The 26,073-nt window shown below is 55.4% G+C and overlaps 1 protein-coding gene across 2 annotated transcripts; it reads right to left on the reverse strand.

Moving 5' to 3' along the window:
- On the reverse strand, positions 1-26,073 carry ADAMTS14 (ADAM metallopeptidase with thrombospondin type 1 motif 14). 2 transcript variants are annotated; one of them, XM_086751906.1, is made up of 22 exons: positions 25,959-26,073; positions 24,920-25,326; positions 19,452-19,608; positions 18,261-18,457; positions 12,364-12,447; positions 10,738-10,894; positions 7,488-7,593; positions 7,219-7,362; positions 6,632-6,764; positions 6,402-6,515; positions 5,750-5,898; positions 5,371-5,546; positions 5,092-5,225; positions 4,750-4,873; positions 4,562-4,642; positions 4,250-4,413; positions 3,272-3,437; positions 2,441-2,573; positions 2,123-2,330; positions 1,870-1,996; positions 1,391-1,492; positions 1-754 (listed from the first exon to the last, which is right to left on the reverse strand). In XM_086751906.1, the coding sequence occupies exons 1-22, from the start codon at positions 26,029-26,031 to the stop codon at positions 417-419; spliced, it is 3,474 nt and encodes a 1,157-aa protein (XP_086608032.1). In that variant the 5' UTR covers positions 26,032-26,073; the 3' UTR covers positions 1-416. The 2 variants fall into 2 exon arrangements, with proteins under 2 accessions (XP_086608032.1, XP_086608031.1); XM_086751905.1 differs by having other exon boundaries at positions 4,562-4,645.

The following is a 26,073-nucleotide window of genomic DNA, read 5'->3' on the forward strand; positions in this document are numbered from 1 at the left end:
GCTCCAAGCACCGGGGCTGAGCCAGGACCCCCCCTCTCCAGCACATCTGGGGCAGGGGGAAGGAAAAAGCAACATTTAATCCCTCCCTCCCAATCTTTTTAGCACCTTGGAAGGAAGCGGCCCATCGCGGGTTACCCGCAGCCAAGCCGCTGTTGCCTTTTTTTTTTTTTTCTTCACCTTTTTTCCACAGCACTGTCCCGAAAAAAAAAAAAAAATGTGCCATGGCTGGGAGGGTGGGGAAACCACGAGAAAAAAAAAGAGGTTTTCCCGGGAATTCCTGGGCGAGCCAGGTCATTCCTAAACCTGGCAGTGCCACCCGTGGAAACCATTGCGGGAAGTGGAGGAGAGAGAGGAAAAAGAGGAGGAGGAGGAGAGGGAGGCAAAAGGCTGCCCCCGGCCCTGCGGTCCCGAGCGGGTTACCTGGCTGCCCGGTCCCTGCCCGGCTCGCTCGGGGCTGGCAGCCTCCCGGGAAAAGCATCGCCGCCCGGCGTCCCTCCGCCGGCAGCCGGAGCGGGGTCCCCACCGGATCCCCCCCGGGCAGGGGTGGTGGGGCGAGGGGAGAGCGACGGAGCCGGACTGGGAGCGGCAGATGCCGGGGGAGCGCTGGGGCCGGTGGCGGGGGGCAAGCCGGTGGCGGAGGAGGTTTTCTTGCCGCAGGACTCGCAGCAGAGCTTGTTGTAGCCGGGGATGGAGCAGTAGCGGGCCAGGACCTCCATCTGGCAGAAGATGGACTTGTCCCCGAGGCAAGGCTCCCCTGGAGAGGGACAGAGCAGGGAGCGGCATCAGACAGCACGAAGGACGAGGGCGGCACCAGGCTCCCACCCCTGCGCCCTTCCAATGATCCCAAAGGACACGGGGTGCCCGATTTGCGGGGTGCTGCCAAACCTGCCATTGCCCTCTGCCCCGGGGCAGCAATTTGGGGAGGGGAGGAGAAGGGAGTTGGAAAAACGAAGCCAAAGCGCTCGAGGTGTCCGTGCACAGGAGAACAAAAAAGGAAAAAAAAAAAAACCAGAGCAAGGGATGCTCCGAACCAGCATCTTAAATCCGATGGGGATGCGCCCTAAGCAACCCCCTGCTTGGAGCAAGGAGCAAAAGCCAGAAGCCACCCGCCTGCTTGGGTCAGCGCAGGAGGCCGAAAAAACCTCAGGGTGACAAGGACACGGCATAAAATCCAGGAGGCGAAGGCGGCGTGGCGCCGCGCCCGGCCAAAGGTAGCGGAAACTGCAAGATCCCAGACTCCACGAGGTGGCAACCGAGCGGCAGGCTTCGCAACCGGCTGGGACGCAGCGGCGGAGGGTGAAACTCCCCAAAATCCCCGCTGGACGCGCATCTCGCCCTCGGGAGGGTTATCCCGGGAAGCATCGCCCTTACCCCAGCAGCGGGTACTTACTGGAGGAGATCTTGCTGACAGGGTTTTTGGCCCCGTCCTGGGGCACCCGTTGCCCTTTGGATGCGCTGTGGTCGCCGGCGTCGGTGCTGGCGGAGAGATTCCCTGCGGAGAGAGCGCCACGATGCCACGGGGGGTCTGGGGCACTCGAAATACTTTAGGAGGGTGTTTCAGTGGGTTGGTTTTTTTTGCTTTAAGGGGTCTCCTTAAAAAGGAGGTCCCTCGGGGAGCACACGGTTGGCCCTGCATTTAAGCCACCCTGAAAAAAAACCCCGAGATGAACTCCAGGGTGTCCATCTCCATCAGACCCTCAGCTCATCGCATCCCCCAAACTGCCAGAAAACCCGAAACCACCCACAGCAAATATCAGAAAAGGGTGGTATTTTGGCTGGCGTTTAACCCTTTCCCTGCCTGCTTTGCTGGCATCCCCCTGAAGCTGAGATGCCCCCACAAGTGCCACCTCCTCCTCCTCCTCCTCTCACCCGGGCAGACGGCCACCTGGCAGCCCTGGACGGCCTCCGGCTTGTCGCCCTCGCAGCGCCCGCCGCTCTCGCCGCCTTTGCAAACCACCTGCCGCTGCCGGACGCCTTCCCCGCAGCTCGCAGAGCACTGCGCCCAGACAGACAAGACGGACAGACGTCAACCGGAGAGCCGCCTCGGAGAGGGATTCGCAGACCACAACGCCTGGGGCGGGTGGATATCGTTTGGGGGCTTCCTCCCCCTTCCCCAGCTCACCTCGGACCAGGCGCCCGTCCTCCACTGCGCGGGGCAGGGCAGGCGGCTGCAGGGCCGGCGCGTCTCAGGCCGCTGGCCGGAGCAGTACTTGGTGTGCAGGGTCCGGTTGGTGCCGTCTTGCAGGCGCTGCACGCACTGCACCGCCCGCGCCTGCACCCCCAGCTTGCCGCAGGACTTGCTGCAGGCACCCCACTCCTCGGCCACCCAGCTGCCAGGGGAAAAAGATGGACGTGAGAGGCGATGCTGGTGCCGGAAAGCATCCGGCACGCTCCGAACACAACCCCAAATATCCCTGTAGAGATACCGGGGAGGACTTACGCCGGCTGGGAGCACTCCTGGAGGTTACAGCGGCGCCGGATCGGCTTCGGCTTCTTGCCGTTGTCGCAGAAGTTTCGGTGCACCATGCGGTTGACGCTTTTCCGCCGGCAGCCGTACTTGGTGTACTGAATGCCTGCGGGAGAAGAGCACCAACGGTCAGGCAACGGGTGCAGAGGTCCCACCGGCTCCCCGCTCCATCCCTCTCCTCCATCCCTGCCGGGACGCGTGCTCTCGGATGTCACCGCTCAGGTGGGACCCAAGCTGTGCTTCGCCCAGGCTCGCGGAGGACGCCCGTGTGGGAGCGGAGCCGGGTGGCTCGCTCGCTTTTCAGCTTGGCAAGTCCTAAAGCCTTCCAGCTCAAGGTGGAAGAGCGAGGTCTTCTCCATCATTTGAGGTCGGATCCCACCAGTCGCAGCGAGGCAAGGCTTTCATCAGCAAAACCCTCCCGACGCCAGCGTGCAGGCACAGGCGCTTCCTCCCAGAGGGAAAAACCCAGCAAGAATCCAGCCAGGAGCCCACATGTGCTACCTGCCCTCCATCACAGCACCTCCCGGTGCGTCCACACCTATTTCCAGGCAAGCTTTAGAAGTCACCTGCAAGATCGCTACTCAACAAGATCCCCCAAATCACAGAGATGCAAAAAACCACGGGTTTGGGTGTGGAGAAGAAAAGCCAGGCCTCCCAGCAGTACCAGGTCTAGGTCTAAAGCCTTGGGGAGAAATGATTTCCATGTTTCCAAACCAGAGATGCCCCCAAGGGCCCAAGCACCACCTGACGCACCCAAGCATCCTCCCAGGCACGCGCCATAGGCTGCTACAAAGGGAAAGTTACCTCCTCCGCACGCCTTGGAGCACTGAGACCAGCTCTTGAGGGCCCACTCGTAGGAATCCATCTCCTCGAGCAGGACGTTGTTGTTGCCGATCATGGGCAGCAGGTCTTCGTGGATGATGTAGCGGTACATCAGGCTGCTCCTGGCCTCCTCCTCCTGAGGGATGACCTGCAGGCAGAGAGAGGACCATCAGAGAGGGGGACAGAGTGATGCCACGGGAGATGGAAGGGAAGAGGAGGCCATCAAAGAAAAAAAGAAGTGAAGAATGACCACACGGTATGGTACACACAAGAGTAGGAGAAACAAATCCTGTTACTACCTCCAACATGATTAGGTGGGCTCTGAACGCAGAGTCTAACCTTCAGGAACGTGCCTCTCCAGTTGTGGAGAAAAAAAACAAACCACACATGTAGATGCAGCACTTCAGACATGGTTTAGTAGGCATGGTGGTGGTGGGCTGACAGTTGGACTTGATGATCTGAGAGATCTTTTCCAACCTTAATGATTCTACGATTCTACGAAAAACGCTGCTCAAGCATCCCAACTCCAGCCCTGGGTCGCGTTCCCTTGGCCTCTCCTCTGACCTGCAGGACCACAGTCTACGCCCAAAGCCTCTGCTGGCCACAGGGATGGATGGGAGCGCAGACCTACCCTTCCCTGGGCACCCAGAGAGCCCAATCCCTAACTCCTCCAGACACCAGTATAACTAAAACGAGACCTGGTGTCGTAAGCAATTGCTGCACAGAGCAAAATACAGCTGGATTCAAAGGCAAACAGCCAAGCGATGCGACCTTATGCTTCTCCTGCATGCAGCTCATTGCCTCTTGCTTTTGGCTAGCTCATTTGCCATGCCCTACGCCCTTTCTCTACCAAAATCCTTCCGTCCCCTCCTATGCCCTGCCTCACACCATCTCCTGCCCCTGTACCTCTGGGTGACGGTCAGCCCCGAGGCGCCCAGAGAACGCATCAGCTATGCTCACCAAAACGCTGATGGCCTCGTGCAGAGGACCGCTGGTTTTCAGGCTCTCCTTGCCATGTTCAACGGTGTATTCCCACTCCAAGCCCATCTCAATGAACACTTGGCTTTTGGCTTCCTTGCCTTTGGCGTCCAGGATGAAGTTGCCCGTGGCTTGATTCTTAACGGCTGGAGGAGAAAGGAGATATTTCAACGTCATTTCCTCCGGTCGCTGCCTTTGGAATGACCCAAATAAGATCCTTTGGGTGGGAATTGTCAGAAGAGAGGTGAGAAAGAGCTAGTGGGCGAAGGAAGAAGTGAAGTACGGCGTACTCACCGATGCTGTGGGACGCCGGCTCCACCTCTTCTATCTGAAGGTGCCTCGCCCCAGCCGGAATCTCAAACATCTTCAAAACACCTGCTGAAAGGAAGGGAGGAAGGATGGAGGGAAGGCGCGCTCACACCCACGTGAGAATCCAGCTGACCCTGACCAAATCTGCTCCCAAACCCACCCAGCCTGCTCACCCAGCTGCTTAGGGGTCTTGGCCAGCGTCCCCTTCACCGTCCGGCAGTGGGAGTTGTCCCCGCCGCAGACCCCACACTTGTCGTCCTGCTTCAGGGAGCCGACCTCCTTGTCGCAGCCGACATGCTGTCACCCGCGGGGAAGAGAAGACAAGCGCGACGTCACATCCCTGCAGCCCATCCCATCGTTGTGCCCTCCACGCAGCCCTTTGCTGCACAGGGGGTCGGTCCCCGCGCTAAAACACGCCGTTCCCCAAGGGGTAGCGGGGCAAGGGGATGCGCAAGGTCTCTCCTGGGCTGGAAAAGGAGAAGGGGACGGTCGCGCGGCAGCCCTCGGCTCCTCACCACGCACTCGCCCCGGACGCAGATGCTGTAGGGGTCTCGGTAGCTGCAGCGGGTACCGTCGTGAACGACCTGGTTCATGAACACCACGTCCCCCGTGCCCTCGGACTGGCAGATCAGCTCGCACTTCTGAGCATCTGCGGCAAAACGGAAAGTAAAGAGAGGGTAAAAAGGGAAAAAAGGGGCTTTGTGGAAATACGTGAGGGTGGTTGAAGATGGAAACCCATCTCAGCTCGCACCCGTGAGGGCGGCTAGATTTCCAAAGCCCGCTCATGTGCTCACCGTCGTGATGCTCATAGGGAAGCCAGGAGTGCTTGCTGTTCTGGTGGGTGTAGTAGGAGTTGCGCTTGGAGCACTGCTGGGCGCGGAAATCCTGGTAGGGCCCCGGGCACTCCTCGGCGTTGCACACTTGGTACTCGTAGGTGGCTCCTGGGCAGTGGCGCCCGCCGTATGCCGGGCTGGAAAAATAAAGCAGGTGGGTTACGAGAGCGTCGGGACAGGGGATGCTGCTCAAACGTGACGCAGCTCAGCGCCCACATACGCACGGCACGGCGCAGGAAGGACGTGTCCTCATCCCCCCCCCCGACGCAACGCGCAAGAGGAAGAGTGAGGAACCTGTGGCTCTCGGCCGCGTCCCCCGCGAAAAGGAGGCGGAACGTACGGCGGGTTGTCGCAGCTCCGGCTGCGCGAGCGCACGCCTCCCCCGCAGGTCCTGGAGCAGGAGCCGAACTTGGACCAGGAGCTCCAGCTGCCGTCCTGGCTGTACGGCTGCTCCGACGTCTTCCAGATGCAGTGGCCCTTGAAGCACCACTGGGAAGGAGGAGAAAGAGGGGCGAGCTCCACGCCTGCCCCTTCCAAAGCGCTCGGCGCCCAGAGCACTACGAAAATGGCTTGCGGTTCGCAAAGCATCCATCACACCCTCAACCACCTTCCTCCCATCGGCAGCAGAACGGTTTGGGGATGAGCGGGCTGCGCTATTCCGTGACCGACCCAGGAGGGCAAACAGCCTGCAGCTGCAAAAACCTGCTCAAAAACTCGTGCAAAAAGCAGCTGGAGGGGCACACAAAGATCCCTGGGATCAACCCTGGGGATGTCTCCCCGCCGGCGCAGGGCGGGATGAAGCCAAGCTTTTGCGCGGAGCGCCGCAGCAAGCGGCTGGGCGTTTCGGTGGAATGGAATCGGCAGCACCACGCTTCTTCCCGCGCACCTTGCCAGCGCCCGGCACGAAGCTGCGGTGTCACCCCACGGCCCTGCTGCCCTCGAGGGCGTCCCCGTCCCCTCCCGAGGAGGGGGCAGGCAGGACCAGCCCCTACCTTGCCCGGAGAGCACTCGGTCCCGTCCAAGGGTGGCCCCTTCTTGGTTTTGCAGAAGTAGGGGTTGTCCGGGTGGCTGCACCACAGCTGCTTGCAGGGGTCAAAGGTGCGGAACTGGGGAGCACAGAGCAGCTGGGCTGGGACGGAGCCGGCGCTCACGGCACCCCCTCGTCGTTCCCCGCAGCGCCTGGCTGGGGGTCCCGCTCTGCGGCCGTGCGACCCGTACTCACCGCCGTGCAGGTTTTGTAGCCCACGCCGAAGTCGAAGCGGCACTGCTCGTCCATGGAGTAGTTAATGCCCGGCAGCTCGGGCAACGCGGGCCACTGGTGCTCGAAGGGGTCGTCCAGGAGGCAGTCGTAAGAGCTGCGGAGACGCGGGGCCGAGTCAGACGCAGAGGATTTCCGTCCTTCGTCCCTTCCCTCACCTCCAGCCCTCTCCACAAATTCAGATATCGAGAAATCTGAACTATCTTGGCGCCGGTGCTAACGACCCGCCGCTGGAAAACATGTTCCCGGACCTGCGCCCCACCAGCAGAGAGGTTCTGTAAATTTTTGCTCCACTGACATCTCCAGCTTTTATCAGGCTCCGATTAGCCTCCAGCCTCCGCGGCCCAAAACCAGTTCAGACTCCTGGAACCAAAAGCTGGTAGTAGAAGAAAAAGGGAAAATAACCTCCCAAGGACCCATTTTTGCTATTCCAGCCAAAACAAGGAATCCCAACAGGGACTCATCCACTGCTTGCTTCACGCAGGAGCTGCTGGGTACAAAACGTGACGTAACAAAACGAGAACATCCCCTCCTGGTTAAAACTGCCTTACTGGATGTAGCGGTTGAGCTCCTGCTTGCTGCAGCGGGACCAGTGGTAGCGGTGGAAGGCGGCCTGGACCAGCGGTGCCATGATGCTCCCCATGCTGGTCTCGTCGGCGCAGCGGTTGCCCTGGCCGTCGTGCTCCATGCCTAACCTGGCGGGAAAAGCCGGCGTAAAACAGGGGATTTACGCCGTCGGTGCCGCGGTGGCGAGCACGAAGTCCCTTTCGCCACCCCCACTGCCGAAGGGGACGGCCAGCCCTGCACCATTGTGACTCACACGTGGCCGGTCTCATGGGCGACGACGAACGCCGAGGAGAAGCCGTCTTCATGGTTGAGGGTGCAGCTGCGGAGCGGGTGGCACATCCCCGTCACCGGCGCGTAGCCTGGGGCAAGAGAGACGGGAAGGAGACAGGAAGAGAGGAGAGAGAAAACCTTTGAGAGGGTGGGAGGGGAAAAAATGAAAAATTAAAAAAAAAAAAACCCTCACAGCCTGGCTTTACTGCAAGAGGAGGAGAAAACGAAGAGGAAGGCGCTGAAGAGGAGGAGCCAATGTGCCCAGGCTGGAGAGAGGGCAGAAAAAGGGACCCCCGGGCACCTTCACCTGTGTGGGTGACCACCACCTCCCAGCCCAGAAACGGCATCCCCATGCATCCTTCTTTATTAAAAACAAATAAAGAAGAAAGGAAGAGACCCCTGCGACGCACCCGCGCATGCACCCGCACCAGCCCCGGGCGCGGGGCACCCCCCTCCCCGCTCCAGCCAGCACCGGGGAGGACCATGCACCTCCCCAGCCCCCAGCCCTCGATCAAGTGCAGTGCAGTGGGGCAGCTGTGGGCAGGGAAGCCTTCCCCCCGCCCATCCAGCAAGGCGGCACCTCGATTTTGGTTCATTTTCCCTTTATTTCCTCACGTTATTTCTGCCCAATTCAATTAATTCCTTGGCCTTCTAGAATTTACTTTCCAATTTTTTTTTTTTAACAGATGGGGTTTTTTTGACCCTTTTTGGCATCGAGGGGAAGGAAGTTAGTGAAGGAAGGGCTTACAGGTCCGAGAAGCATAAGCAGGGCAGGACCACGCTGGAGAACTCCTCCCTGGGGATAGGGATGCTGAGCTGCGGCACGAGAGGGGTGCCGATGAGCTGCCGGCGGGTGCGCACCCCTACATCCGCCCTCCTGCACGCCCCCCCGGCCCCAGCGAGCGTTTCCCTCCATATTTCTATTGATGGGCTGAGCGGTGTCCACCTGCGCTGGAACTTCTAAAGGAAACTTCTCTCCTCATAAGAATTTAACTTTTCCAACCAAACCCAGACGCGAACCTTTGAAGGGCTCGCTCACACGGTATTTGTTGGGAAGTGCCGGATGCATTTTTGTCTGCGCTCCAAGTGAAGGAGAAGCCGGGTGAATCCAAGTTGCTGAGCAGAAAGCCAAAGATTAAATAAATACCCACTTCTCGTTACGTGCAAAACAAGTTCGCTTCTGCCCGCAAAGCACCAGGGAACCTCAGAGAAACCTCCTCTGCCACCTCAAGGATCTCTTCAAAGCAGCCTGCTTCAATAAATAGACTCAGAATTTTATTTACTGGGGGATGTGTTTCTTTTTCAACTTCTCCACATTCACGTGGGCAACAAGACTTACTCCAAAGAACAAATAAATCTAAAACATCTCAAGAAAGAGAGCAGAGAAATGACGTGCTCGATGGGCACTGCAGTCAGAAGGACATCAAAAGGTAATGGGTAAGCAAATATTGTTTTGTTCAAGGATGAAAATGGGACAAATTCCCAACCAAAGAGGCTCTGGATGTCTGGAGATGGTGGATGGATGCTCAGGAAGGCAGACACTGGTGTCTCATAATTAAAGCCCCAGTGAGAACTGGAAGAAGTATAAAGAGTTCTCCACGGGGAACGATGGTGAGAAGTAACTACCTGGGAAGTACTTAATTGGTAAAGACTAGATGAGCCCGCAAACGCTTGCCAGACACGCACACAGGAGAGGTGGCATGTCCTCATCGCACCAGCAAGACACCAGCCAGGCTTTATTCTTCTTTACGGACATTTGCTACTTGCTTTCAGCCTCTCTGACCTTCTACGTGGACCATCAGCGTGCTCAAAGGCCAGCCACGGGTGGTCCTTCCTCTTTACCCCTTCCAGCTTCCAAAGCAACAATTGCATCAGCTTTCCAAAATCACTCCACGTTGGCCACAACTGCTCCCGTCCCCATCAAGAGGTGTTGTGAACAAGGCTGGTGCCAGCACCGAGAAGTTTCTGTAAACCTCCTCATGGCTCGGCTTGGACCTGCAGAAGAAAGACCATTCCCCGGTCCCTGTGACTTGGAGGACTTCATCCTCAAAAGCTGCCTTTCTCCTGGCTTTTTGATTTGGGCTGTAGGGTCTTTGGGGCAGGATCACCTCCACCTTCAGCTCAGCTTCAGGGCACGTACGAGCAGGGTAGATGCTTCCCAACCGGCGCATACGCTCTACAGCAGTAGCTAAAGAAGCCAGTAGGTATTTGCCATCACCTCAGCAAAGCTGCTTAGATACCACCAGCGAACATAGGCCATGAGCAAGTATTGGAGGTGTCACGGTCTGGTCCTTCATTGCACATGGCCCTGAGCTGAAAAAGGACATCGTTTTGAGGAAAAGAGGCAGGACGAAGCAAAGTGTTACTATTCCAGCAGCCCAACAAGAGGGCAGCTCCTGGTGGGTGAGGAGCACCCACACCTTGTGCCATGCAACACAGCCAGGCAAGGACATGGCAGCCACAGGGACTCCTGCAGAAAGCAAACGGCCGTCCCGGAGATGTGTGAAAAGCAAGGAGCCAAGGAAAAATCAGGGAAGGAGCTGGAACGAGCATCCCAAGAACAGGGCTACTCCATCGATCTCATGACTCCTTCTCAGCAAGTCTCCCCGCTTTGCCGACATGCCAAAAAAGGTCCTCTCACCAACGCCTTTGGACACAGTCGCTTTGCCAGGAAGGGTCTAGAAAAACGAAACAAAACCTGGTCTTTCACCCACGCCATCGTGCAGCTCCAGACAAGGAGCCCAAGGCAGGTCAACAGCTCAGCGGGGAGGCTGCTGGCACAACCCAAGCTCTGCTCGTTGATGGCCAACAGCATGTTCAAGAGGCCTTCCGGTTGGAAATCTCCTGTGGCTCATCCCCTGCTGTGGGGAGACCCTTTCCAGGGACGTAAATCGAGGTGAGGACTCCTTCTCCATCTCTCACTCCTCCCATGTGCACCAGCAGGACGCGTGCTACAAATCAGCATGACACGACCAGCACATTCATGGCAATCAAGGGAGGCTCCTGATGGGAAGGTCAGACCTTGCCAGCAGTGTAGGAAGGAGGAGCTGGCAATTTAGAGGCAGCGGGCTCAGGAGAAGATTTTCCTGCTTTTTTTTTTTTTTTTTTGCCTTTTTATAACCTTTTTCTGGACCTTGCTGGCCAAGAAACAGACTGTGTTTGCAAGAAATCCTCTCCCCTCGCTGCCTTTCCCCCAGCGAACTGCACATACCTGATCGAGATAAGTACAGTACCTTGCATACCTGCGGGACCAAAATCTTGCCTGGTGAGGAATACGGCGTGGTCGTGGTACTCGGCGTGCTCCGGGTCGGAGCGCTGCTGCGAGTGAGCCCAGCGGCAGACCTGCTCCAAGCTCCGAGAGGGGTTCCCTCGCTCTATCAGGCTGACTGACTGGGTAAAGAATTTTTAAAAAAAAAAGAAAGAAAGAAGAAAAAAAAAAACAATTAAAAGATGGGTAAGTTAGTAGGGGAGAAGGAAGCTGCCAAGAGCAGGATTCCCAGCTCCTGCATGGGCTCCTCGGCAAGACGTCACAAGATGCTTGGCCCACAGAGACTGGGATCCCGACAGGAAATAGATGGAGGTGTCCAGGACTGTTTTACAGCAGCCACTTTGTCCTTCATCGTTGTTTTTTTTTTGTTCAAGATTAGCATTTTGCAAAATGACGCTCTACAAAACAAATGATGCTGTACAAAATAAATTACGCTCTGAGACAGGTACCGCTGAGCTGCAGCGGCGGGAAGAAAGGTGAGAAGTGTTTTCCTTCCCCTGGCCCTTAAGCGGAAGCCACGGAGGTTTTTATCCAACCAAGTGCAAGGTGGGAGACAAGAAGCCAGAGGAGGGCTCGCTCAGGAAGCATCAGACCCAAAGAGCTGAGACCTCACCTGGATTCAAACTTCTCCTCATCGCTTCCCACATCACCCCCTAAACCCGAGCAGTGACGTAACCGGACAAAGCAGCTGCCTCCAGCGCAGGCTTTTGGGAGGGTAAATCATCCTAAACAGAGTCTCTCAGTTCTCATCCCCGAGGTTATTGGCTGAAACACTGCAGCTGTGAATCTCTTCCCCTCCGTATACCACCCTCCAGCCCAGAGCACAAACGCTGCTGGGAGGAAGCCCCAGACTCGTGTCTGGCCTTCTCAGGTGGAGATGATGTTCCTGGTCCCTTAGAAGCCTCCAAAAAAGAGCCTTGTCCTTGTCCCTGCTCCTGAGAACCTATCCCTGGGTCTCTAGGATGTGTCCGGTTTCTGCTGGCCAAGCTTTTTCCAAGACCTAATGGGGGTCAGGTCTTGACTCAACCGGGTTGAGTCATTAACACCCTTGCTAGAGCTCTTCACGTAGGATAGGGGCTTGCCACAAAAAGCACAGCAAATCACATCATTTTAAAGAAAATTTTCTGCCTGCCACGCTCAAACGAGCCTTAAAAATCAAATGCAAGCTGAGGAACCACATGAAACTTTCCCACACACTTTCTGTCCGTGCCTAAGCCACCTGAGAGCCGGTGAAGGCCGGGGTACAGGAGATCCTGGCCTTGGCTTCTCCTCAAAAATATCCAGCTCCTGCCAAATTCATCCCTGCTCAGCACACTGTCGCTTGGGCTTCGATGGCTGACCTGAACAGCCACATTTTTCCAAACCGGGGCTTCCCTAAGTGCTAAATATTACGGTTGATGAGACACCAAGCCATGGTGTAGCTGCACGTTTGCCGGCCTCGGGAGAAGCAGCAGCTGCCTGCTGTGCCCATATTGCATTTCGGCAACCCTCCACCCCTCACGGAACAGGGCTCGAGCCGGGAAAGCGGCCGAGAAGCAGGCACCAGCCTGGACAGCATCTCCTCCTCACCACGTCCGAGCGCTGTATTTACCTGGCGGTATCCCACCATGATCATCCTGACCAGCACGATGTTGATGTGGACGCCCAGGGACTCGTCGTGATAAATTTCATCCACCTGCAGAAGAGAGGGAAATGAAACAGAGAAAAAATTAAGACCGTCCCAGCACTTGAGCCCCTCCTGTCCTCCACGCTCCCACATTCAGCATCCTACCCTACTTTCCAAGACCACACAAGACCAGGTGCAAAGATCTCATCTCCCTCCTCCCACTCCCAGCTTTTTTTTTTTTTTATTTTCCTCTGTGCAAAACCCACCAAGTCAAAAAGCCGAGCTGGAATAAGCCAAATTTCCCCAGGATGGGTGGCTCAGATGGTCAATGACGTCACCCATCCCACCAAGAGAGCGGAGGAGGGCTGCGTTTCCCATGGGGGCTGCCTCCACCGCCAAGCATCTCGCAATGAGCTGTTGCCCCCTTCGGAGTACGAATTCCTCAGATGGAAGGAAACGCTTCGGACTGCATCATCCTTGCGTTTGGTGGAAAGAAAAAATGTGGGGTTTTGGGGGAAGAGGTGAGCGATCGTATCAAAGCAAGGGCATTACTCAGTTATACCAGTGAGTCAAAGTTGACCTACCACTTCAGAAGCCCCAGGAGAAGACAACACAATGAAAAGAACTGGAAGGGCTCGTGAGTCAACAAGATATCTATCAACCTCGGCTATTAGAGAGACTGCGAAGGAAATAATGCACTACAACCTTTTCCTTCTGCGTCTCTAGGACGAATAAACAAATTCTACTCCTAAGCACTACCAAGAGAAGACGCCATCCAGACGAGAAAGGTCCCTGCGAGCTGAGTGTGGTGACGTTTCTCCATGAGAGAAATAATTTGCCTCAGCTCTACCACAGCTTTCCAGACCAGACAAATATTATAAAGCCAGATTTATGGAGCTTTTCTCTTTTTTCACCCCATTTCTCTATTTTTTTTTCCTAAGCTTACGCTGGAACTCGAGGGTTGGGTGACAGCTACCCCTTTCCTGCTTCCTGCATCCAAGCCTGCCATTTCCCAGGCTGCACGAGTCCCGATTTATAGGCTGTGCTTCTGTCTGAAATACCCACTAGGGGCACGTTGAAACCCAAAAACCCAGCATTAACGTTTCCCCACGACTACTAATACTCCCGCAGAGTGGCTCGGAGCTTTGCAGAGAGGTGACGCAGCTCCTGAGCCTGCCATGTCCTGAATGCAAAATTGATTTAAAAAAAAAAAAAAAAAAAAATCAATAAATAAATGGCCAGTCCATCCCCATTAATGCATCCCATTGGATGCACAGGCCGTAAGCCCCGCAGGGTCATTTCTTCATCAGCGTGGAAAACGAACACGGCGCAACCCATCCTCAGCTCACCCGCGCTCATCGCATCTGGGATGCTGCACCAGCCCCTTTCAAAGGCATTTGGTCAGAAAAAGGAGAACACGACGGATTTCTTCCACCTCTGGGATGCACGCAGATGGGAGGAAGGTTGTGCAGCGTTGACCCCAAGAGGGTCTGGCTCAGCCCCAGGGTTTGGGATGTAGGAGGCTTTGGCATCCTGGAGAAAACATTAGCAGATCTGAAAAGTCTCACATCAGGAGTTTGACCCTTTACAAAAATATTCCAGCCCTAACGGGGGTCAGGAGCTCCGGCTGCCTGACCTCGCTGGGATATTTGGCGGGATGCTCCGCAAAGCCGGTGGGCAGCGGGGAAGGATGCTCCCGCTGTGCCGATGCATGCCGGCAGAGGGGATGGAAACTTGGCACAACTCCCCCTGCCCTCTGCAGATGCCATTAAGCGAGTCGAGGTCTTCAAAGAAAATTCCCCAAACCAAAAATACCCACTGAGCAAAGGGCTCTGGTAACGGGACCGGCCTCCCTGAAGACAGATGGGATAACGAGCTTCTTATCCCTCTCGCCCACACGATGAAGTGCCCGGCCCGTTTCATACTCCCACTTGGCAAGAAAAGCTCTCCTATTTCATTTTAAAGAGGAATTTTCTCACCTAAAAATAATTAAAGGGGCCAAGCTCAAGACCTAGCCCTGCATCAAGGCCAAACCAACAAGGCCAACCAGGCCGCAGGACCCCCCCACAACACCAAACCCCCCAGCCCCACAACACCAAGGGGACAAAAAGGACGTTAAAACCCTGGGTATCCTCTCCAAAACGGTCAACAAATTCACCGAGCGCATGGGAACCCCCCTCCTTCTCCTCCTCCCAGACCCTGGCCTTCCCCCAAATCCCCGCCGAAGCCCAGCCCGCCCCAGACGCCAGCTCTCGACAGCAAAACCGCGCTGGCAACGTCTAGACCCCGCCGTTCTTCAGGGAAAGAAAACAAAAGGCAGAGAGACACGCGAAGAATTCGCCAAACCAGCAGAATCGCTACGCATTTCAAAACCCCAGACCGCTTACTCAGAACAGCCAAGTCATCTTTAAGCTCCTCTCTTTTCTCGCTTTCGCGCTGGCGGGTTCGCCCCGAGCCCGTTCGCAAAAATCCTCCCGACACGCGCCCGCGTCCCCGCAAAGGGCTGGCCCCACGTCACCCGCGTTTTCAGGAGAGAGGAACGGAGGACAAGGGGAGGTTGGCTTCGCAGAGCAAGACTCTAGATTTTATCACGGCGCTGCACTGTCCCGAAAACGTCCCAACGAACACGCAGGTCTATACAGGGAGGGGGAAAAAGCACGTGCGTGTGTAACAGACTTCAGAGGTATTTTTTGTTATTATCAGTCAGCAAGGAGATGGCTCACAAACCACCAAAAAAACCCAGAAGGGCTATAATTTGCCCATTTTTTCAGACTGGCCTCCCTCCTGAAACAGCATCAAGCTCAGCAATCCGTACTCCGGCTTGGTTTTTCAGATAATCCCAGGTTAAAATTAAAGCCAGAGGTTTTGGTTTGTTTTTTTTTTCCCTTTGTTGCTCGGCCCCTGGGAACAATAATTCGGTCGATGTGCCGGGCAAGTCCCAGCTCGGAGAGGGCTCTGACTCATGGGGGTTTCCCTAGTAACCCGAAACAATGGGAAAACACCGAGCACCTTTGCATCCTTAACCAAATCCCGGACGATATCCTAAAAAAACCCAGCAAAGCAGTTGACACCAGGGCCAGGCTTAACTGAGCTTGGCTTGTCTCCTCCGAGCGGCTCCAGCCCCGGCCGTGAGAGCGTCAAGGGCGAGATCCGGAGGAGAAAACCAAGGAGCACAACTGAACGGCGAGAGGCTGAAAAGCAAAGGAGGACACGGCCAAATATTCATCCCAAGAGGTCAGCATCAGGGAGAGGGATGGGTTTTGCCCGGGCGGCCGCGGTGATGCTCGGCTCGGAGTTACGAGGTACGCTCAGATGCGCCTTCCCCAGCGCGCGCAGCAGGCGACAGCGAAAGCACTTTGGCAAGCTAAAGTTCTAAATTTTGGTGCAGAGGTTGGCAAGCGACTCAAAACAAAGAAAGTCAAGCTCACATCAAGCTTGACTGCAAGGGCAAAAGGAGAAAGTGAGAATATATTGAAGTCAGGATGCATTTCCCAAGCCTGCGATCCATGCAGTGCCATTCCCTTCAACCTGACCCAAAATCCTCGGGCAGCCTCCCAGCCAAGAAGGAAACGGCGGGCTGGGAACGCCGGCTGGGAGCCAGCGAGGGCGGCAGCCCGCGGGGAAGCTCTTAGGTACACAAAAGGAGCAGTCATCTTCATGTCAGCTTCCCGGGATGGACGCAGCGCCGTTTAATGAAAAGCCTGCCATCCACATTTCTGGCAACGAAACAAGGGGTTGTTTTTTTTTTTTTTTTAAAAGTTCTCCGTGACGAATCATTTATCACCGAGCTTCAGCCGACACCGAGTTCCTAATAAAAGGGTTTGTGTCTCGGGGAGAGCCCCAGGACCCTACCTACAGCAGCGCGGCGTTACGCCGAGCCCGCGCAGCACCAGGAAGGGGGGTACGTGTCCCACCACCCCCTCGGCACCCAACCGGCACCCCAGAAAAGGCCACCAAAGTTGATTATCAACGTCCAAACTCGCTACCCCCTTTTCCTTGGGATATATCTTGGAGAGGAAACCTCCTGGAGGCTTTCCCAGCTGGCTCCCATGCAGTATCTCCCCAGCGTCCTCCAACCCAGCTCATTAAGCCCTTTCCTCGTTAGCAGGCTGGCCAAGCCTCTCCTTCTTCTCCTTGCCTCCAACTAATGGGATTAGTGTTCAGCTGTGTGGTCCCAGCACGCTCCTCCCCATCACCCCTCCTCTCTCTCTCTCTCCCCCTCTGCCATCCAGGCCAGAAAGTAAATTCTTTTTTTTTTTTTTTTTCTGCTGAATCGGGTATTTTAAGGCAATCCGAGCCGGTAAGGAAACGAGGCGGCGCCGAGGGAAGAGGAGGCGGACGGAGGTCACGGCAAAGCTGGAAAGAAAACGCGCTGAACGCCAGAAAGAAAGACGGGGAAGGGGGTGGGGGAAGGATGTATAGAAGGAAATACTACTTGGGGAAGCGCTTGTTGCGTGCATTATCCTGGTTTTTCCCTCCCTTTTATTGACGCTGCTTCCCCCCCCACCTTCATTTAATTCATTAAAGTCTCCAGCGCTGCCTTTATTTGAAGAGTCGGCGGTCCTCCCTTCTCCCAGCCCGGCATCCCGCGCATTCACTCCCTGAAAAGTCCTGCCCGCGGGGTACGAACCATGAAATGCGCCTGAAAACCAACCTTTTGATCAGAGCTGACAATCCCCCGGCACCCGAACCGTCCGTCCGGGGTCGGAAAGGAAAAATGACATCATCTCCCACCTCCGGAACGTGGGAAGAGCCTGCTTCCCCCTCACAGCAGGATTTAATAAGCCAAGGGGAGAAACTTTGAGGGAGCGAATTTAAGTGATGCTGAGAGCATCCTACCCCAGGCATCGGCATAACGCGCCGGAGAAGAAAACGTTGCAAGGAGGGCATTTGCTTTTTAAAACCAGCACCTCTCTTTGCAACCGGCCGCGTTAACGCTTGGCCTTTAATTCCGCAAATCCTTCGCCCTTACGTTGGCCGTTTCCCCTTCGTTACGGGCAACGTGGCTCTGAGCCCGCCTGCCAGGGCAGAAATAATGCCCAAAAAACTGAAAAAGCAACCAAAAAGCCAAAGCATCTCTACAGCTTGGTTATTTCTGAGCTGGTTGCGCCTTTTGAAGACTTCTCATCACCACGCAAAAGAGCCCTTAGATAAAAATCAATAAATCGAGGCGAGGATAAAGCACGGAAAACAAAACAAAATTGGGACAGCGCACGAAAGAGATCTTTGAATGATCTGCAGACATTCAGGTGCAGGCGGAGCAAACCTCCTGCAAGATGAGTAGCTGTATAAATATTGATCCTTCGGCATCGATCAAGACGCGCGGAATATGCATGTTTTCATCTTAAAAAGGAAAGGAAAGCGGTGTAGGGAATCCCCACATGATAAACTCATTTTCAAACGCATCTGACTGATCCTCAGGCTGCACAGGTTTTCCAAGGAATGTGACAAAACTTCTGAAAATCTACAAAAAAATTCCCGCTGTATCAACAAATATTATTCAAAATTAATCACAAACATCATAATTGCAAAATAAATATCATCATTTCAAGCGAAATAACCGACAACCACTCTTTCCTAGCTTTTGCTGAGATTTCGGGCACGAGGAGGTCTTGGCCAGGAGAAAGAGAAGACGCTCTTAGACTCGGGTGACAGACAGCGACGGCAACCAACATGCTGGACCTTGCCGTTGGCCAAGGCAACGTGACCGCAAGGAACGTAAAAAGGCTCTGCTTTCCATCCCTCCGGTTGCCACAGCTATTAAATGCCAGAGCCGGCTGTGTGAAAATTCCTGCAGTGAATTTTCCCCCCTCAAACCCATTTTTTTCCAGGGTAACAGATTTGCAGCATCAGAAGAGCAGTAAACCAAAGCCAAGCCTTACTATGTTCATGAGGGTGAGGACGTAGTTCTGGACGTGCTCCTTCCCATGGAAGCGTACGACCGAGTCGTCCACGGCCAGCAAGACCTCGATGTTGTAGTCGTCCTTCCTGGCATGGCGCCTCTTGCGTTCCGCGTCCCCCAGCCGCTCCGTCATCAGCTCCAGGGAGTTGGGGAGGTCGCCCACCTGCACGTCGGGCACTGAACAAGGCATGGGGGTAAGAAAAAAAGAAAGAAACAGTCATTGAGGTGACCTGATATCATGACGATACTCAACAGAAATAAAAATTAACCAGGAAAAATAAATAGGATATTTAACTCCAACTAAACTCCAATTAACTCCAATTAATGCCAATCTCAGGGGAAGTTTAGATTGAATATTATGAAATATTTCTTCACTGAGTGGTCAGGCACTGGACCAGGCTGCCCAGGGAAGTGGTGGAGTCACCATCCCTGGAGGTGTTCAAAGAACGTGTAGATGTGGCGCTTCAGGACATGGTTTAGTGGGCACAGTGGTGTTGGGTTGACGGTTGGACTGGGTGATCTTGGAGGTCTCTTCCAACCTTAATATTCTATGATTCTGTGATAACTAGGTCGCTAATCCAGATTGCTCTGGAGCGAAGAAATGGCTCTGAACTTTGGGCACCAGCACTAAAAGACACATCTATGCCACAATGGTCCGACACGGTCCGTTGGGTGGTGGTGGGACACCTGACGAGGTGGTGAACAGCTCAGGAGGATGCCTGTGAAACTGGGGGCTGCTCCTTCAGAGCAGATAGCTGCAGCCAGGGCACCCTCCAGCCTTCATCGCACCCTTCACCCCATCACCCAGTAGCACCTTCGAAGCTCTCGACAGCAATTCCATCAGTGACGCTACAAAAGCGCCCAGCACATCCTGGAAAAACTTTTAAACTTTTTTAAAAACCAGGGAGCTGATTACGGTGCCACACATCCACACCCACCCAGGAGATCCTTCCTCTTTGAAGAAAAGGAAGCACAACTCATCCAATTTTAACTGAATTTGGAAGAATTCCAAAGTTCCCAGCAAAAGCCCAGCATTTTCTTTCCTTTCCACTTGCTGATGACACAAGGGTGAGATGTACGAACCAGAGGGCAGATGGAAGGAGAAATCCTCCCCCCACAAGAAATAACTATCACCAATTGCTGGGAAAAACTAGATTCCAGCAGCCCCTACCTTCGTGGTGGAGGTCCCGGCTGGGCTCAGCGCCGTCCTGCCGGATGGCCGACCGGCGGTACACCACGTGGGCCCTCCCGTGCTCCTCCGTCTCCTGCTGCCCCCTCTCCAGGGGCTCGATGAAGAACTCGTTGCTGTCTGTCCGTATCAGGCCAGCCTGGACTCCACAAAGAAATAAAGAAAAGGGGAAAAAAAAAAAAAAATACGTACTCAAGTTACGTCTTTCCATGGCTAGGAAACTCCGTTCCTCCTCATCAACGATGAGTTTTTCTGTTTAACTCTGTGCATGGGGCACCTCCTTGTGCCTTCCTCATCCCCATCCTCATCCCCATGGCACCACCATGGCGAGAAGGAAGGAAAAAAGAAACCAGCCTCTTCGCCCCACGAATCCACGCAGGGGAATCCCTTTGGAGGAGAAGCTGGAAAGCGCTAGGACTCCCCCTCCCAAAGAAGGGGAAGATGAATGAGAGGGCAAACATCGCTGGAAATGTTGTCCTGGCTACCGATCTGCTCCTAATTAGCACCAAGCTCCCACCAAATCCCCCTTACATCAGTCCGAGCGCTCACGCCCCGCAGCGCCGGCCGGCTCCGACCTCGGGCGAGCAAAAGGATGGCCAGGATTTGGCTTCCATCCCGCGGGCAGCACCCCCCTCACCAGCCCGGCATTTTTCACAGCTCCCTCCAGGGCGCACGCGTGCGCACTCCTTCCTCCGGCGCTGCCCGCCGCTGCCTGTTATTGAAGAGCTGCCCGGAAAGCGCAGGCAGAACATATGGATCTGTTCTTATAAGCGCGGACCTACTGGAGCCCTCATTAGGGCCGGGGTACTGGAACTCTTTTCATCAAATAAATTATTTTTTTTTTTTTTTTTGCACAGAGTGGTAGGAAGACGTGAGCTGGGCTCTGTAAACAGCCAGGCAAAGCTGGGGCTCTTCCAAGCCCGCCTGGCTCATCGGATCCCCTTCGCATTCACGTACCGTCGCGTTCACCGTGGCACCAGCCAACCTGGCTCTGCTAGGCTTCATCAAATTTCCTGCTCCACTTGGGTTTTATTAGCTGCTTAACTCCTCTGGAAAGCAGGTTTTTGGCTGGGTTTTGTTCTACCTCCTTCCCGAGGAATCTTAAGTACGGGCAGTTGTGCTAGGACCAACTTGCCCAACACACGTATCTCAGGTCCTTCCCGTAGGAGACGTTCGGGTCAGCAGGGCAGGACCTCGCCAGCCAGGGCTTGTCCTGCCACCCCCAGCCAAGGAGATGAAGGCCACAGCCAGGGTGGACCAAGAGTCTGGAGCACCAGGCAAGGTGGTGGTGATGAGGCAGAGATCAAGCCATGGGGTCAACCTACAGGTCAGGTCCAGTGATGATTGGGCAAGTCCATGATGATGGGGCAGCTCCAAGCTGTTGCTCTTTAAGATAGGATAAGACAATCATAGAATCACTAAGGTTGGAAGAGACCTCCAAGATCATCAGGTCCAACCATCAACACAACACCACCATGTCCACTAAACCATACCCTGAAGCACCACGTCTACACTCTCTTTGAACACCTCCAGGGATGGTGACTCCACCACTTCCCTGGGCAGCCTGGTCCAACGCTTGACCACTCTTTCAGTAAAGAAATTTTCCATACTATCCAACCTAAACCTCCCCTGCCACAAGTTGAGGCCATTTTCTCTCATCCTATCACTAGTTACCTGGAAGAAGAGACCAACACCCACCTCCCTACACCCTCCTTTCAGGGGGTTGTAGAGAGCAACAAGGTCTCCTCTCAGCCTCCGCTTCTCCAGACTGAACAACCCAAGTTCCCTCAGCCGCTCCTCACAAGACTTGTGCTCCAGACCCCTCACCAGCTTTGTTGCCCTGCCCTGGACACGCTCCAGCAGGTGGGCATCCATTGCTTAACCCAAAAACAAGTAGCTACGAAGGGCAGACTGCTGGGCATTCAGAACAGGCATCGCAAACACGCTTGGATTTCGTACTACGCTCACAATTTCCCACCAACCAACACGCTTCCAGCTTGCACATCGCTACAAATTTGGGCTGGAGGGTCACTCCTGCTACCCGAAATCATCTGGTGTGGTACTCTTCCCAGCATCCTACTTTATCCCGGTGACAGAAGAAGGCTCTGCCGCAGGAGAAGGTCTGCTGGGACACCGCTACCCGCCTCGCAGCCCTACCACGGGGCATTTCACCCAGGACCATGCACCCCAAACCAGTTTACGGCGAAAGCCGGGACTTGCTGAGTCAGGAAAGCCGCGCTGCCGCGCCGGGGCAAGGCTGGATTAAAATATGAAAGAGCCTGGTCCCAAGCCACAGCCCACTTGGGTTTGCGTTGCTCTACAGCGCGTGACCGACGACATTCGGCTCAAGAAATAAAGCGGCCCGGACTTTCTTGCCTGTGCTTTCTCCCAAAGGTGGGATGCAACACGCTGCTGATTTCCAGCGATGATCAAGGCAAAGCGGGTACTGCGAGGACTCGTGCGCTCAGCTGATCAGAGCAGCCTCAAAACCGAAACGGAAACGGCAGCAGTCACCTTGGCGTTTACAAAAATTAAAAGAAAAAAAACAAGAAGAATAATCCAACCCAAAACCACCGTCGCCAAGAGGCACGCACGAACCTGCTCAGTCTTAAAAAGGGAGCGGCTGAGGTTGTGTTTCCGCATTTTGGGAAGGTTGGAACCCTGGGGAGGAGGCAAGAGAGGGCCAGACGCCACTCAAAAAAGCCCCAATGAGTTTTCCTTGGGCTCTTGCCGAGAGACGGAGCCCATCCTCAACGATCGACATGCCAATAACACCAAATCACACGAAATCTGGCGAGGCGGGACTATCGCCACCCGTATTTCTAACGTGAGATGCTCCCGCTGAAGGCAATTCCCAAACTGGAAAATGCCCCTTTGCAGACAATTCCGCTGGAAAGAGGGAAAATGACCTCCCCCCGCCACCAGCACCCCAGTAAGCGACTCCTCCACCAGCGCTGGGTAAAAAAGCCCCAGCTCCCAGAGGAATTCAGGAAACTCTGACACCTCAACGCAGCCAAAATGTGGAAAAATTAATAAAGCCGCTCCGCTCGGCCAGAGAAGCCAACAGCGCCGAGGAGGGGGAAATCCAGCTGCGTGTGACATATGTGTTTTTCCTACGCGATTCGCACTTCATTTGGACAAAAAGTCCCAGAAAGCCGGGCCCTGCGAAGGCAGGAAAGGAGGACCTGGACCTGGACCACGTTGGCCCGGAGGTGCTCAGTCACCGGTTTGGTACCTCTCCGTCTGCAAGAAGGCATGGAATCTGGTGGGATATTTAACCACGGAGGCGTTCAACCCAACGCTCTTCCCCGGGCAGGTGGCCTGGTATCGCCAAAAAGGCGAGGTCAACCACAGGCTGTTAAAGCCGGCGTGGAAAACCGGGATGGGACGCCTTCGCCGCAGCGAGATGCGTCCGCCGGCGGAGATTTCTGACTAACGCGACTTTACCCGGCAGGAATTTGGTGGCTTGGATCAGCTTTGAAATTATGGGATGGACGACAGCACCATCCCTCCCTGGTACGAGATGGGGAAAAAAAAAGAGGGGATGGATTTTCACGCACGGGTGGCTGCAGCAAATAAGTTGTGGAAGGTGGCATGGGTTTGGCATCTGGGGAAAAAAAAAAAAAATCAGCTCACTTCCATGGCTAAATATGGATTTAGGAAAGACTTAATGTGCACTTTCTTTTCCAAGAACCGGCTTTTTTTCCTCTCGTTATTTATAATCTCAGCCTCCGTTTATACACAGCGTAATCTCTTTGTGTACACAGCCTCCATCCGCAGCATCCCAGGACGCTTCCTCCCGGCAGAAACAGGCGGCCAAGCGCGGTCCCGCGCCTCCCACGCGCGCCGCGCTGGGGGTGGAGAAGCCACAAGCCCCTTTCGAAGCCGGTGGGGTGATTTCCGGAAAAATTCCACAGCGGTTCCAAGTTACGAGCAGCAAAGCGACCCACAGCCGGGCATCCCGTACCGAGGACATTGGACGGAATCGCAAAAATCCTCTCCTCCTGACCTCCTCCCCCAGCCTGCAATCGCCACATGTGCTTCGCCGGATGATGGGAAATTGCTGCTTGAGGCCACGGCGTTTATTTGTTGGCCACGGAGCAATAAATACATTGCGGGAAGAAAAAAATCTAAAAAAAAAATCCAATTTTTTTTTTTTTTTTGGTCTCTTTCCTAGAGCTCAAGATGAAGAAATAAAACATCTGCGAGGCAACACACCACGACGCTAACACCGCGTCCCGGGATGGCCTCGGCCCCAAAACCGCCCCGCGGAAGCTCTCGGCGTTCGCGAACCGCCGAAGCCCCGCGCATCGGCACGACGCGGCTCGGCTAATCCCAGCCCGCGCAGCGGCGGCAGAGCCGGGAGGGTTTGGGAAGGTGAAAAGGGACGGAGCAAGCGCCCTGAGCCGCTGATCCGGCGGGAAGAGCCGCTTCTTAAGAGCTTGAGGTACCGTGCGTGGCAAGAGGGGGACGGCGGCGTAAATCCACGTGCAAAAGCATCCCGCGCTACAAGCTACGCCCCAAACAAATCTCTTCAAAGCTCTCAAGCCCGCCCAAATTCGCGGTCCACGTCACGGAGAAATTTTTCTCAAAATTCACGGCTTCAGCCAATTCCGAAAAAAAAAAAAAAGATGCTTCGAAAGGTGTGGATGATGTGTGCTAAAATTGTTGGCCAACCAAAAAAAAAAAAATAAATAAACGACTACACGTAGGCGAAATACGTATTTCGAGCTGTGCTGCTCTATCATTTCTGCTCGTATAGCAACACCAGGCGCTGTATAAAAAGAAAGGAATGCCAAATTCTTTGCGCTGCCAGCTAAAACTGGCTAAGGACCTCCCAGAATAAAACAACCGAAAAAGAAATAGAGAGAGGGGAAAAAAAAAGCAAAATAAGACGTTTACTCCAAGCTGGGAGTAGCGGTAAGTGGTACCAGGAGAAAAGAGTAAATGCTGGCACTTAAAACAAGAATTAAACTGGCTCGCAGGAAGTTTGAAGGTCAAAGGTATAAAAAATGAATTAAAAAAAAGAGAAGCGATTCCTCAAGCGTATCAAAGGTAGGAAACCCAGGGGCAGCGCGGACGCCAGGGCTGAGGAGGTAACAGAGCCATTTAAAGGAACGAAAGCGCTGCGGCAGCAAGTTACCGACGCTGAACCGCCCTCGCCCTGCACTCAGAAAGCCAAAAGGCTCTGAGCACGTCAGCTATATCGGGGGAAAAAAAAAAAAAAAAAATAGGTTCTGCCCCAAAAAGATGCTGAGCGGGAGCAAGGACCGCAGGCGAACGGTGATTTGGCCGCAAGCCACGTGGGGGAAAAAAGGAAGCGGGTAAAGGTGCAGCTGCCTAACGCGTCACCCAAAAAAAAAAAAAACAAATCAAGTTTCGGGACACCGCGACCTGTGAGAAAAATCACAGGCGACGCGTTGAAACCTCCCCGCCGGCCTCGAGCTTACCAGTCCATCGCAGTTGCTGATGGCCACGGCGGCGCCAGGCATGCCGGAGATGTCGCCGGTGAAAAGGCAGCGCCGTCGGAGGGGTTCGCGGAAAAGCACCTCAAAATCTTCCTGCCATTCAGCCACGGCGCCCGGTGGCACCAGCCGTCGGTTGGGCCTCAGCCGGAGGTGCAGCTCCTTCCCGAAAACCGTGACGTTGAAGTAGAGCAAGCGGCGCGGTGCGGACTCACCCAAGGGGCTGCGGGGAACGCGATGGCGGGACGGGGGTGGGGGACAGGTGGCTCTGCCGATCCCCGCCGCCACCGCCGCCTCGCCGGACACCACGTGCGAGAGGAAGCGACCCCGGCAATCGGCGCTGAAGGGGACGATCACACCATACTCGCTGAGTTTGCCGGACAAGAGGAGCTCTGCGGAGAACGAGATGGTGGGTGGCAACGGGCTTGGCAGCAAGCACAAAAGGTCTCGGCGATGGGCATGGCGACGGGCGCTCGGCATCCCGCTTGTGCCTTGGGATGGCAGCGGTCAACCCAACACGTGGACTCTCGGATGACGGCGACCAACTCAACGTGCGGACCCTTGGGTGGCGGTGGCCAGCCCAACACACGGACCCTTGGGTGGTGGTGGCCAACCCAACGTGTGGACCCTTGGGTGGTAGCGACCAACCCAACATACGGACCCTTGGGTGGCGGCGGCCAACCCAACGGACAGACCTTTGGCCGGAGCCACCACCGGAGCTCGCCAAACCCGACGCCTGCTCTTCCCTCCCAAGGCCAGCCCCGCTTTGTCGTTTCAAGCGGGCGCGTCAAGCCTAGCAGAACAAACTCGCCCTGACGTCCCCCATCCCCACGCCAACTCTTTCTCGCCCAACCTCCATCTCCCCCAATTTTCGCCCCCGCCGAAAGCGAACCGCCCCGCTTGCGGCAGCCCTCTCCTTTCTCCCCCCCACCCTCCCCGGGCTGGATGGGGGGGGGGATCCAAATAACCCCCCAAACCGTCCCCCCAGACTCCGTCCCCCCCCCGCGGGGGAAGGGGGCCCTACCTGGGGCGCTGCCGGCGGCCAGGCAGCCGTGGAGGGGGACGAGGCAGGAGAGGACCAGCCGCAGATAATCCATCGGGGAAAACGGCGGGACGGGATGCCGGGGCGGGAATGGGAT

The sequence above is a fragment of the Chlamydotis macqueenii genome, chromosome 7, assembly GCF_036417535.1.
Source record: "Chlamydotis macqueenii isolate bChlMac1 chromosome 7, bChlMac1.mat, whole genome shotgun sequence".
Lineage (NCBI taxonomy): Eukaryota > Metazoa > Chordata > Aves > Otidiformes > Otididae > Chlamydotis > Chlamydotis macqueenii.